Consider the following 15,244-nt stretch of genomic DNA (forward strand, 5'->3'; position numbering starts at 1 on the left):
AGACCGAGTAACCGATAGCTTATTGGCAGTCAACATCAGAAAATCCTAGACTAAAAGTCTTCTTTAGGCTAATATGACGTTGGTCTCAGGATCAGCAGAAAAATAGACTAGTCACAAGTAAATATGTACCAGTCAAATTATAAAATAACCCAGCTAAAATGTGGTAAAGGTTACGACTGGATCAAGTTTATATAAAATAAGACTACATAAAAGTAAGAAATACCAGAATAAACTTAGTCCATAGGCAAGAAAGAGAAAACAGTAAGACTTAAACCTGTTTTTATTATCTAAAAAATATAACACGAAAACAAATTGGTATCAGGAACACTTTTGTATTCTCTGGAACGGTGTTTTAGAAACAAATGCACAGAAGTAGGACATACCAATAGGATAATCAAAACATTTAAGCAATTATAAAGCAGAAAAGAAAGAAATGTAATCGATCACAAATATAACTTAGAAAGGGAAGAACTTAACTGGTTTTTTTTTCAAATCAAAACTCCTGTAGCCCTTTTCACAAAAAAATCTTGAGTGTAAAATTACTCTTACGATGAAAATATATAGTTGAATTGTTAAGGAATATGTTATACTTACTATACATTTTACACTTAAGATATTTTGTGAAAAAGGCTACAGTATTTTCATGAGACGTACAAATCTGATAAAACTTATAGATGAGATCGGTTGTACATAAACATGCCATTTGTGGTCTCTTGCTGTTAGCTGCTCTTTGGTCGAATTGTTGTCTCTTTGACATATTCCCCATTTCCATTCTCATTTGTATTCTGTTATAATTACATTAGATGTATGTTTCATTATAACATTTTATTCTGATTGGCTAACTGCACATCACGTGTTATTCCGTAAGCAGTTGCATTGCTCAATACAACTTTTCACTCATAATAACACGTGCTCCAACAATAAAGTGCACAGGTGAATTAAATAATAAAATATATAAAATTCGTGTTTTCTTGATCATAGCTAAAAAATGTAATTATAAGTATTGAATGCTTCTTTTTGTAACTTTATAGGGTTGTAAAAGCGTTGACCGTGCGTACATTTTTAGAATGAAGCGCTTCCGCGCTTCATACAAAATGTACTTCGGTCAACGCTTTTACACCCCAATAAATTTACAAAAAGAAGCATTCAATTCTTAATTAAATGTGAATTTCACAAAAGAATATAAGATATGCGCAATAAAAAAAAGCATTATTTTGATCTAATCGAGAAAAATATATAAACCACAATTTCTGTTTATCTTGTTTTCCGATATTGAAAGAGACAAATAAACAAATACAAACCGACATATGACTAGATTTTGATGCTTTTTATTTTCTACTGGGAATTTTTATTTCACCTAAGGATAGTATCAGACTGAATCCTTACTTACATTCACGCTGAATATATCTCCAAAGGTTACTGTTTCCTTGAAATCTGATTGGATAAAATAACGAATGATGTACACAGAGAAAAATATATTAATTAGGAATTGTTCGATCAGGTTTACAAATCTGCTTGCAATTGATTGTAAAGAGAACACTGTTATATAGATTTTCAGACGAGAAACACGGAGGTTGCTTATATGTAACGGATTTCTCCTATATTAGTACAATTTCAGAATAATGAGGGTAAGTAAATACAAAAAATATTTAATTTTGATTTTTGTTAAAACTGTACATAAATCTGATTGCTAAAATGCAACATATATACCCAAGCAACAATTTGCACTCTTGTAATGATGGTTAAATCTAATTGAGAGAAAATAATGTAAGGAACATACCAGTTACTGCAAAAATAACGAATTTAAAAAAAAAAGATACAGAGAAAAAGGCTTACGTAAATTTAAGATTTTTTCACTTGAATTTAAACAAATAACGGAACTTTTAAATTTCATTGAAAAGAGATCAACAATTTTCCTGTTTCGTTTTAGAATATGTAGGGTTGTGTTGTGTTTTGATTTTATTATTTTTTTTTATGTTGTTTTGATGGGTTTTTTTATTTTTAACTTACATAATGCCATTAAGATCACAACAGTGGTGTGCTTTGAAAATCAAAGCTCATTTGCTCCAGATTCTGTTTTTATGAAAATAATTCTCGTAAGCTTCTCGTTCTGATATTTAAATTATATCAATAGAAAATACTATGTATGTGTAGTGCTAATGGTATTCCGCTTTCAACATGACATTGAGGGATTGGCATAAAATCAAATCAACTTTCAATTGGGATCAAATTTCAATAAAGAAGAAACTGTCCTGGTGTTGTAATGTTTAATATACTTCTAAATGGATATGAATACTTGTTTGTATTGTTTGTATTTATACTAATATCGAATTAATATTTCTACTTATAAAATATTCGAATTTAATGAGTAATACAAAATTAAGAGATTACATATAAATGTTAATAGTAGATTTTTCATATAGATGACATTCTAAAAACTTTCATGGAAACAAAGCCCCATGAAAAAAAATACATAGAACAAAACAGAAAATGTATTTTTAAATATTTATAATGAACTTTAATAATTATAAGAGTCATTTTATTAAAACTTTAGTAACTATAACCAAAAAAAATAAAAGGAATGCCATTATTTTTGCATTTTTTCTAAGTTATCCGGTTACTACTATATCTAATTAATCTATAAATTATCCCAATTACGTGGTCGGTTCAAGGGCCCCTCGTATAACATTTATACTGCTTCTTTGATAATTGTCGTTAAAAAATGAGATCGTGCTCATTTTGAAACAGTATGTTCAAATATATCCCTTAATTCTACAATTATAATTGCGCAATTATAGCATAAAATGTAGAGCATATATTTACAATTATCACTTTTCAACAAGATTTAAATATTGCAATTACCCTTAAAGTTGTCACGATTGTCTAGAGTGTCAATAGAAGTTGATACCCTTATTAATGATGAACTTTCAAGGGTGTATATAAAAATTGTGGTATTAAGAGGTTTGTTTGTTTTTACGCAGGGACGTTTCCATATCATCCATAATAATTGTGATATTTATTATGCGATGTACATGCATCACTTCAGATAGATTACCGATGCCATGTTTAGTCCAGGTACACATAGACAAACGCCGAAGTGAATTCGTAACTCCCAATGGAATACGACCAGTTGTTTCGACACAGCAAGACTGTCCTGTTATGTATTCATTAACCGTATAAACAAATCATAAACAAAATTACAATTTTGAACAAACCAATTAAAATACATGTCGCGTCTACTTTTGCGTTAGAAGAAGCAATATGAAACTTAAATTTTACCGAGTGTGTTGATACAAAAAGAAACCAATAAGCGCATTATTAAATTGTGTACGACACCGCATGTTTATATGTATAGCTTGATCTATTTTCAACCAAGCTATATGTATACTGCTTGCATTCATACTTCAGTCTTAATAAATTACTTAATATGTATTTCCTGTGATACTGCTATAACAGCAATTTAAGAGAGACAGTGACAGTCCAAGCTTGTAACTAGGACATACATTATGAAAAAAAATTAAATAATATACTAACATATGTTCATTATTAAAATGGCAAGATATCCATGTATCGAATTCAAGTTTCCAGAAAGAGCAATGTACACAATGCATTAAACATGAATTTTAGTTGTCAACGCTACCCAAACCAGGGACAGTAGTACTTTTTTAGTTTTCTACTTAACGTTTTATTCAGAGTTTTTTCCCCTATTTATATAAACCCTTTAAAGGATGTTTCGACTCTGTTTACTCTTCTTTTGAAAAAATCTATTCAACTACATAATTAGCTTTAACTACATTAAACAAGTCTGAAAGCACACAGTAGCTTCCTTGAATACCTTTATATATCAATCAACACAATATAGTACTTTATACTTGAAAGAAAATTGAGTCTTCAACCAAACGAACTCCCTTGATATGTAAACTACATTAACAAGATCGTAAACATTAAAGAGTTTCATTCATGGTAACGTTTATACCACAATTATAACCACTAGTCCCAGGGCGATGACATTCATTGTTGTTCACTGCAGGATGAAATTGTAATTTAAATTTCATCTTCAGCGCATATTTTTATTAGTCACTGCTAGCTTGTTTTACATTACTCTAGACAGTAGACGGTGTTCATAGAATAATGAGTAAACAATGTGATGACCATCAAAGTTTATTAAAATATAGGAATATTCAAACATTAAAAAAAGTCAGCTAGTGCAAACCTATAACTCTGTAGTCGTTATTTTACCTTTAATATTGGAAAATAATTTGAAGCCATTTTATAATAATGGGTATTGTATTGAGATGACTACCGTTTCTTTACTTAACATTTTTAATGTTACATTACATTACATTACCATATATGGAATAAATAATTGATTGTTAGCTCTGTCAGCTGAAATGACAAAAGCTTAGATTTCAATGAAATGTATACATGCAACACAATTGTTCTTTCTTGTGTTTTTATCAATTTTTGTTGTTGTCGGATACATTTTGTAGATTAAAACATAAAAGTTAATATTGTGAAACTGATTAATTGCCAAGCAAACAAACCAATATTTACATGGTTACCAAGGGATTAAGACTAATTATTGTATTTCAACATTATTTTTTTTCGCTTTTGAAGTCTTAAAACTTCCGTCATGTGATTTTCTTATAACATTTGAAGCGCGGGCACAAAGCTATAAACTTTATTTTAAGAAAACTTTTAAAAAAGTCAAAAAAAAAAATCAATAGTTAAAAAAACATTTCATATAAAAGATTATTCATATGAAAATAATTTACGTATGTGTTTACATATTTTCTATATACAAAGCTATTATTTTACGTACATTGAGTACATTGAAAGCATCGATCGTACCTATCTATCATCCTCTTGATTTCCCTTGTGTGTGTAGTAGTCATTTTGTTATTTAGCTATTAATTCTATGATATACTCATATACTGTATTGAATCCACAAATCGTTAAGAACAAGAACCTTTCGAACACCCATTGATTAAATGTATTAAAGGACGGGTTAGGAGATGATAAAATTGCAAATAAATAAGAGAAACTGCTATACTAGTCATTTAAAGAGTTTTCTACAACTACATAATATCTATAATGACTTTCTGACGTTTTTTGTACTCGTTAAAAATCTGAAACATTCCAATTATGTTGTGTTCGTTGTTAGCAACAATAGTACATTTAATAATTGTTGTCCAATTATTTTACCTGTGTAAGCATTATACGAATACCTTTAGTATTTAGAATTATAACTGATAAATACGTTTCATCAGGCAATTCCATTAAACATTCCAGCAATTGATCTTTCCTTTAGAATATTCTAAAGTACCATTTTCATTAACATTTATGTCCTATTATAAATTTAATGAATTCGAAAAGAATGAATGATTTCTGAAAATAAAGAGAAATTAGCAGCGTGCGTTGAACACGAATAAATTGGTGTATTATATGTACTACAATATAACTTACATTACTGTTTGTATATTTCCATAAAATGTTACATAGTTACTTTTTTCTATTTTGTGGGTATTTCCTAAGGTGAATTGGTAGCATTACTTTTATATTAGTAATGCATGTCGTATCAATAGAAGTTTTGCGCAGCTGTAAAACTGTGTATTTCTATCGAAAGTGCCAGTTATTTCGGAATATTGATTTGTATACTTCTATAGAGTTTGGAAAGTTTAATTTCCTTTGGGTTGTTTGCTATCTATCTCCCGTGTCTCCTTTTTTCCTACATCTAAACTGATTCAGATATCAGCGACTCCGGAAGGGTAAGCATTGATTGCTAAAAGGTGATTGGTTCTGTCGGATTACGCAGATTTAATATATCGATACTCAGATAATTGTTAAGACTTTGAAACACCCATTCCAAACAATTAAGTCTATTAATATATTCACAAGATTTGCTACGAGATTGTATATTAGTATGGATTAATTTCATTTTTTAGTAACGTCTTTTATAAATTAATTATTTACAGGGTGGTTTTGATGAATCAAGAAATCCATTAGATGGAAAAAGCACAGAAGATTTGGATCAATTAGTCTGTCAGCTTACCAATCCTTCTCTCAATGTAACTGGTAAATCTCATTCATTAGACATTCTATCCATCCCGTCGGATAGAGAATTAACGAGATCTCCCACTGAGCTATCGACAGATATAAAATATAAATGTTCTCTCTCACCAGAATCTCCAAAGGACAAAAAGTCAGCAAAGAAAAATTGGAGAAAAAGAATTTTGGAAAGAAAAAAATGTCAAGGAAAGATTGGGTCATGTGACATCGACGAATCTGTAGAGCTATCATTTGATAAAGACACACGTGATGTCAAAGACATGTCTTTTGACAGCACATCGTCTAGATCATCTTCAGGTTTGAAAAGTACACAGGTATCATTCAACTGTGATTCATCATTAGACGCATCTGACCTAGATCAACAACCGGAAGCTAGACAACCATTTCTGAAGAAGATTGACGATTCTGTGGATCCGGAACAACAGTGTGAAATGAAAGCTGTCAACATGAATAAAAAAGATAAGGAGTCCAAAAGACAGAGACTAAAGCGGATAATCACCAGACCTTTACGGCGGAGTCAGAGTGCATGCTGTGAAAATGAAATCCCATCACATGCGTTATTTCTAGATTCAAAGGGCAGCAAATCTAAAGATACTGTAAGTATCTATTAAATCGTTTTTCGTGACGTTGAAAAATCTAGATTTTTTTCTCTTTCAATGAATGGTAAAAATGAAATTGGTATTTTAGCTGAAAGAGCCCCAAAATAGGAAACAAAACGGTATTTTTTTTTAAGAAAGATGTCGTCCAAAATAATCAAATTGTACTGTCTTGCAAAGCTTTTAGAGGTATATGTTCTCTTGAGGGGAATAGACTGTTGAATGAATTTTGTATACTACTAAAATTGAGAATGGAAATGGGGAACGTGCCAAAGAGACAACAACCCGACCATAGAAAAAAACAACAGCAGAAGGTCACCAACAATTCTTCAATGTAGCGAAAAACTGTATGCATGTAATAGGAATGCCAATCAAAATCAAATATTCAAATAATGCTGAAAAAAAACCAAAGAACATGCTTACAATCGTATGTTTTCAACTTCATCTTTCCAGATACTTAAAAAAAAAATTAATGATATGTTTAACTTTATTGTATTGATAGAAGAAGACATTTGCATTACCTCCTGGCTAATTAATATAAAAAAGAAGATGTGGTATGATTGCCAATGAGACAACTGTCCACAAGAGACCAAAATGACACAGACAAACTATAGGCCACCGTACGGTCTTCAACTAATGACTGTTTTTTGGTAGTTAATAAATCCCATTTTTACCCTTATGTGCCCAACGACAAATGAGTAGGTTCAGTAAGACACCTTTTTGGCCCCACAATTAAGCAGTTTTGCAAAATTGTGAAAATGTAATCTTTTGGCTATTTTAGGAAAGTAGAATGATTCTGCTACATAAATATGTGCTGTTATTGACAATACAGTGCACATATATCGTGTACAAGAATCATAAAGTCATGATAAATTACTGAAATCTTCACAATTATAGCATTTTAGTTAAATTTTAGACGGTTTCCGTCTTAAATGAAAGTGGCCGCATTCGTGTTCATTCATAAAATTGAAATGTAAGTTGTATTTGATGATAATACATAACATATATAAAGGTTGAGGATGAACACAGATGCGGTCACTTTCATTTTTGACGAAAACCATCTGAAAAGTGACGTTTTTTGGCATATTTGATAGATTTTCATATTTAAGCTTCAATCGGAGCGTTTTTAATGACTGAATCAGTTAAAATCTTTAGCATAAACTAATCGAATCAATTAAAATAGACACTTAAGTGTTTAAAAAGTGTCCTAAATATCTCGTTAGATGAAACTGAAATTTGGGGCCAAAATCGGCCCTTACCTTTAGAATGTATAAACCGATATTTATTGTTTTTTTTTTTGTAGATGGAAAGTCGTGCTATGGACTTACTCCTGTATCAAAGACTTTTTGGTGAGCAGGAAGACAAAACAAAACGATTCCATAAGACGTTTTCAGCTGAGTCAGCATTAACAGAGAAAGAAGAACTTCTCAACAACAACTTTTCTACAAAGTCGAAATCCAAAAACTTGTAAGTAAAGCATTTCGAAGTGGGGTTTTTTTCTCATCCAGGAAACGAATTGTAGTAAAAAAAGTTAAAAACACAATAGCTCCAAATGATGTCATACCCGGATGCCGTGGGATGGGAAGTTATCCGGATAGCATACATCAATCCCCTTCAACGCCATCTGGATTATAAACATAAGTTCAGACGCAATTGATCGAAAATTTTGCCTGAAACGCTATAAAAATACGGCATCATGTTTGAATGGCGTGTGCCACAGTTTAACTGATGGACACAACAGTCAGAATTTAGAAACGAATTACATCAGAAAAAGTTTATAAGTTGTTTTAGTTCAATGTAGTCTATTGCTCCTATGTGTTTTATGAGTGTAGGGGGGTACATTTATTGTTTCCGCCGGTTTTTTTTTGTCTCGGTTGTACAATACAAGAATAAGCCTCATGCAAAAAGGGATTATAATGTTAAACAGTCTTATGTTGTAAAATTTCGGTTTTTTTTAACCGGTTGGTTTTGATCTTTACTTTTAATGTGATTACAAACTCCTTCATCCAGCTTCCTATTTAATTCTTTAGAAAATGCAATTATAGCAAGGTTAAAAACGTTCTTAATCAAATGGTGAAAACGGGGATCAATATTTATCTGTATTCACTAATGACCAAAACATGTTATCTGTTTCAGAACATTGTCCAGGTATTCGTTTTACTATGAATGAATTGCAATATCTATTTTTTGTCAATTAGCGATAATAGCCTCATTCACATCACTTCCTCAAATTACAATTTTAAATCAATGAGCGGTCGCACAAAGGCATTAAACTTTGATATTTTATATCCGTGCTAACCTTTCCGTGACTGTTTCTCGTCTGGTATACAATGTCATTATGAGTCCCATTTCGAAGTTGTTACTTCATCGTGGGATTTTCATATTAAGGATTTGTATCTGCCATTAAAATATTTACTTTGTATGATAACGATAAAAGCTTACCAAATGAAAGGCAAAACGCAATCAAATCATTAGCCCAGACATTCTAAATGTCCGTGGATGACCTAGAAAAAAATACATCATTCGTCCTTTAACAGAAAACGTAAGAACCAAGATAAAAGTGTAGTTTGTATGAGTCTTACATGCATTTGTAATACAATCAACTCACTTTAATTAATGTTATTTTTTTATCACAATTATTATGTAAAATATTTCAAAATTCAATTATTGTTTCCAGTCCTTTATGTAGACGGTACGTTCATACAAAATGATATTAACAAGCACAGAAAAATAGCAGAAAATGCAGAAAGACAGGGGGCAATTATAATGAAGTGTTTTTAAACATTGAGCTATATTAGTTTTAAATACATTTCAGGGCAAAGAATATGAAAAAAAGATTTCAGTTTCTGAGAAGACAAAACACAGACACAGTGGTGGATCAAGAAAACTCTTTTTCCTTCTTTAGTGTAACAACCTACGACCAAGCATTACAGTGGAGCAGATCAGTCGAGGATCTCCTTCATGATAAATGTAAGAAACACGTTTATGTTTCCTTGTATTTTGATTTTCAATACTTTGGTTTTTTTTCATTAATATTTTTTTTAATCTGTTTACCGTTAAGTTATTGTTTTTTATGACTCAGTATATAGAAAATGTCCTAGATATTATTTTGAATTGTTAAAAAATACTCATACACATGAAATAAGAATTAATATTAGACACGATTTCCAAAGCCAACACGGCGATTGTCACATAAAAAAAGATTTTGCGTATTCTTCATGAGTACCTGATATCACCCCTGGGTTTTTATGGAGTTCGTGTTCCTCAGCCTGTCATTGTACTTTATTTACTATTGTTTGTCTTTTGGTCTTTTTTTTTCGAGTTTTTTATGGCATTGTCAGTTTGTTTTTGATTTGTTGTTTAGACTATCCCTTTGATATGTTTTGCCTGTATTTTCCATGTAATGAAATGACAAACAGAAATAACTGTGTTAAGGTATTATGATGACTTTATTTTTTTTAAAGTCCTCACAAGATAAATTCTTTATTTTTCAGATGGTTTAGAACTTTTTCTTGGATATCTGAGATCAGAGTTTAGTGAAGAGAATTTAGAATTTTGGATTGCTTGTGAAGAATTCCGGTCGTGTAATGAATCTAGTATGACAGGGATGGCGGAACAGATCTACAATGATTTTGTGGTTTCAAAAGCACCAAAAGAGGTAAATATAACTGATTTTAAATAAATTTTCGACCTTTTTGTTATAATTTTTATTTTTATTGTGTTCCATAAAACACCATATAACTTTTATAAGAGTTGTACCAAATAACTTTTTAAGTTTGACATTATTGATAAATGTGTTTCTAAGTAAATATTTGTTATCAAAATAATGAATGTTTACGCAGTTTTATAAATAAATATACAAGAGGTTCAAACAATGAACAAGGACTGACCTACCACCAATGTATATGCTTTTTATATTTGAAATAAAGTCAACTATTCAGATGCACCATGAGCTTTTTGAATTAAAAACGCAGTTCTGGATGAATGTGTCAAAGAGACAACAACCCGACCATAGAGAAGACAATAGCAGAAGGTCATCAACAGGTCTTCAATGCAGCGAGAAATTCCCGCACCCTGAGGCGTCCTTCAGCTAAACCCTAAACATATATATATACTAGTTAAGTGATAATGAACGTCATACTAAACTTCAAATTGTGCACAAGAAACTAAAATTAAAAAAATAATACAAGACTAAAATAGGCCAAAGGCTCCTGACTTGGGACAGGCGCAAAAATGCGGCGGGGTTGAACATGTTTATGAGAACTCAACCCTCCCCCTATACCTCTAGCTAATGCAGAAATATATATCACGTTGGTCTATTCTCAATTTGGGTATTAAACGAGTAGAACCTTGATGAGCACTAAAAATTTATTTCCGTATTATCTGTGAACTCGGTTTTGTTCTTTATCTATATTCTCTACTTCAAAACTCCGGTCGTTTCTGTTCTTCCTTTTGCTTTGGTCTTTGGATCCTCAAATTTTGAAAAGAAAGTTAAATATTTAAAATATATTCGGATTACACAACACATTGTTTAAGATTTCCACATAAATTGTGTTTCCAAAAGATAAAAAATATAATACAACTAACCTGCCCAGAAATCTGTATGTGTCTCTTTTAATCTGTAGGTTAACTTGGATTCCGACACAAGAATGGAAACCGTTTTAGCATTGGAAAATCCTTCAAGAGATACCTTTGATGTAGCACAGTACAAAATCCAAGCTTTAATGGCCAAAGACTCCTACCCTAGATTTCTAGAATCTGATCTCTACCAGTTTGTTTTAGAGAATATATCCAAGGCTTAGATCAATGGACATTTTTAACTTACATGTGTTTTTCCTGAAAAATTTGCAGATACAGAGGATTTTTCATATAATTTTGATTAGACTTAATAGAAGATTGTAGTCTTTAGTGATAGTGAAGAAGTAAATTATCACAGCTACTACATGGAACTTATTATTTGAATATGAAAATGGATACTATAAACATGTTGAATAAGGTAAGAATCTAGTCCAAATATGCTTAATATTAACCATGACACGCTTTCAAAAATATGATACATATTAACCGGGCATGCTATGTATTTACCACATCATAAGAAGCATTAACCAGAATATGTTTAGAAATAACCATTTTATGCATAGAATTAACCATACTATGCTACGTATTAACATACTATGCTACGTATTAACCATACTATTCTAAGTATAAACCAGACTATCTTAAGAATTAACCATACTATGGTATCATAACAACACAATGCTATGCTTCACTCTGTTTCTACAGGATCTATAATATCTATTTAGTAACTGTTTTTATCAATTTATATTTCGTGCTTTTCTGTATCATGGTATTTATATTTCCTTTTGTTATAGTTTAGGTATGGTTATTAAAGTACAAGAAATTGGTGATGATGAACACATTGTATGGTTCTAAATGTCTACCAAAGAGTCGCTTTTAAGGTGACATGTTTTTTTCTCCGAAATTTAGACTTTGCAGACACAATATCATTAACATATTTGATCTCTACAATTTGATGTTATCATGCATTATTTTTTATATAATTCTTACCAATGTTTTGATAGCAATGAAGAGATAGATCACAATTTATTTCATGCATTTATGAATTTTTAATATATCGTGCATATGTATGTTAGGTGATACAATTTAGCATTATCTGATTCATTATAAAGGTAACTGTGAGTGAGTATAATGAGCATTCCGATGTTGAAATCTTAGCTTTTTTCGCAATGTTCTTGGGATTTTTTTCAAGTCTCGATTTAGCATTATTCATATGCTGCTAAAATCAAGGAAATAATTGTGCGTGTAAAAATGCCTAATACCCAGTATCATGTTTTTGTTTTATTTTCGGAATTGAAAAAAAAGACGAATATAGCCTAAACGGGATTTGTTTTCAAGGTCTTTCTTACCCCTGAAACGTTTTTATTGAACCTATGATTAGCTGAGATTTAGAACAGACTGATAGAATCATATTCAAAACAGTGTAGCTGTGGCCATTGATTGACAACCTTAAAGTATCCCATTGACTAGGGCAGATTAGGTGAACGTGTGTCTGCAACGACAACTGCTCACTACTTACTTATTATAGAATTTAAACTGTGGGGTCACCAAAGGTTCTTAACGCCTTTAATATTAAAATAGTTCGAAAAATTAATCAGGAATAACTTTATGTTTTGATTTATATTATTGATATAAATCAAAACATCGTGTTATTCCTGATTAGTTTTTTTTTCTAATTTCTTTATTTAGGTGTTGAGAACCTTTTGTGACCCCACAGTTTAAGTGCCTTTCACAAGTACATAGTGAGCAGCGGTTGTTACAGACAAACGTTCACATAATCTGCCCCAGTCAATGGGATAATTTAAGGTTGTCAATCAATGGCCACAGCTACACTGTTTTGAATATGATTCTACTTTATTAAGGTGTTGAGAACTTTTGGTGACCCCATAGTTTAAGTGTCGGTAAAAAGTACATAGTGAGCAGTGGTCGTTACATTCAAACGTTCACATAAATTGTCCCAGTCAATAAATGAATTTAATGTGTCAATCAATGGCCAAAGCCACACTGTTTTGAATTTCATTCTATTTGTTTTTTAAGGAAACGTTACTAAAACTGATCCCTACATTATGCATACCTTTAAATGTATGTATTTTAATTTTGCTCTCACCCCATATGGAATTTACTGACCCCATATATACCGTATTAGGTCACTAGCACACCATGTAACTAATAATACCCAACCAAAATTTAAAGAGAAGAATAAAACCGGTGATTGCGTAATGGACGTTTTAGTTGTTCGATTCAAAGACACATTCATTTTGTGGTCTATTTTGGTCATATAATTCTTCATCTATTTCAATTCTGATACATCCTTAGCTTCGAAATATGCGTTCATAGTAAAGATAGTTCCAGAAAAGAGCTTCTGACGCATAACTTCATAAAGTGCTGTTTTCGTTTTTATTAACTCGCTTATAAGTTTATTCTAAAACTTCTGTATCTTTTTATAATTTACATTGACAAGTCTATCGACTTCTTTACATTCCATTTTTGATATCTAAAATGTTGTGAAATATTGAGAGAGAAAAAAACAGGAGTCAACGAGACAAGATACGTATCAAAATCCATACTAACAAATCATTGAAAAAATGAAATTGTTGTTTCATTTCATTTCATGTTTTTATGCAAGTGCAAGTGCTCATTCCGAACGATTTTAAACATTTACGTTTAACAATCCTTTTTGTGATTTATTGCAATTTGTTTTGAATTGCGATTTCATTATGTGAATTTTTTTTTGTATTTCCGATTTCCATAGTTGTATTACTATTGTGACTTATCATTACATTATATTATAAGATAGCTTTTTATTGTTAATCTTTGTAAAAAAAAACTGTTATTGTATATATAATATTTTTCTACCAATTTGAATCTTATTCCCATTTTTGCACACCATTCCATTGTTATATTTCTATTTTTCTTATATTATTAAGCACAATAAAAAAATTAAAAGTCACTTAGCATTTATTACAATGCCATTTATTACTAGATTTATTTCACTTGACATGGCGGGATTTAAGAAGTTCGTTAATTTTAAAACCAGTCCATCTATAGACAGGAGTTTTGAGATAAACTCACCAATGAAGTGTCCAGTTATTCGTCCCATATCATACACTCAGTTCCTTTTTATATGCGTTTGGTGACACTGATAGGTGATTAGAATTCAATAATAATTATAACGGCAATCATCCTTATCACACACATCTTCAAAAAGACGGTTCTTATGCAAATTAAAACATAAGCTCCGCCCGATCAGTTGAAATGACATTGGTAATACAGATACATTATAATTTTTAACCCATTCCAGTAACCGCTGGATATACTACAAGGCAAAAAGAACATTGTTTTGTTTCAAACAACAACTGAACAGGATACAATCTATTAGCTGAAAGATTTCTTTGATCGTTGTTTATTGTGCTCCCTGTACATCTGATGAATCAAGTCCTCCCATTCATCCATAAAGTTTGTTTTATTTTGTGATGTTACACCACTGTGTTAGTAAAGATAAGGTGTTGAGCCCCTACATCATTAAGATTCAGTAATTGCCTTTGGTTACTGTCATTCATATTTGCTTTTCGCTTTTCAAAATTTTTATACGGTTTAACCCAAATAATTCAGTCATTCGCTGCTGTGCTCATTGTTGAATGTCAGACGATGACCTATAGTTGTTTAACATTATTATCGTTTTGTTTGGTAGATAGATGTCTCATCATCAATAATATTACATCTTATTTTATATTAAGAACACATGCTCTTAAACTGACACATATTTTTAAATCTAGTTCCATTTTCATCATAACAAATAACTGTCAAAATGAATCATCTGTGCAAGAAAATATTTCATCAACGACCATGTGTATCAAAATATTAACCATTTGTATTTCCGACACAAGACATTTAATGATAATAGCAACGAATGGTTGGCTCAGAAAACGTATTTGGCGCAACCTTTCGGAATTTTTGGTCATCAATGCTCTTCAACTTTGTACTTGTTTGGCTTTATAACA

The 15,244-nt window shown here is 31.0% G+C and overlaps 1 protein-coding gene across 2 annotated transcripts; it reads left to right on the forward strand.

Annotated features, from left to right (window-relative positions):
* Positions 1 to 1,486: 1,486 nt before the first annotated feature.
* On the forward strand, positions 1,487 to 12,882 carry LOC139512100 (uncharacterized). 2 transcript variants are annotated; one of them, XM_071299486.1, is made up of 7 exons: positions 1,487 to 1,628; positions 5,976 to 6,665; positions 7,969 to 8,132; positions 9,481 to 9,635; positions 10,160 to 10,323; positions 11,291 to 11,661; positions 12,043 to 12,882. In XM_071299486.1, the coding sequence occupies exons 1-6, from the start codon at positions 1,623 to 1,625 to the stop codon at positions 11,465 to 11,467; spliced, it is 1,356 nt and encodes a 451-aa protein (XP_071155587.1). In that variant the 5' UTR covers positions 1,487 to 1,622; the 3' UTR covers positions 11,468 to 11,661; positions 12,043 to 12,882. The 2 variants fall into 2 exon arrangements, with proteins under 2 accessions (XP_071155587.1, XP_071155586.1); XM_071299485.1 differs by having other exon boundaries at positions 12,038 to 12,880.
* Positions 12,883 to 15,244: the final 2,362 nt, after the last annotated feature.

Source organism: Mytilus edulis, chromosome 2 (assembly GCF_963676685.1).
Source record: "Mytilus edulis chromosome 2, xbMytEdul2.2, whole genome shotgun sequence".
NCBI classification, from domain to species: Eukaryota; Metazoa; Mollusca; class Bivalvia; order Mytilida; family Mytilidae; genus Mytilus; species Mytilus edulis.

Excerpts from the sequence above, each read along its gene's own strand:
- LOC139512100 (XM_071299486.1), top strand. Across the intron at positions 9,636-10,159 it reads GGATCTCCTTCATGATAAAT|ATGGTTTAGAACTTTTTCTT; the intron begins GTAAGAAACACG and ends TTTATTTTTCAG. Across the intron at positions 10,324-11,290 it reads TTTCAAAAGCACCAAAAGAG|GTTAACTTGGATTCCGACAC; the intron begins GTAAATATAACT and ends TTTAATCTGTAG.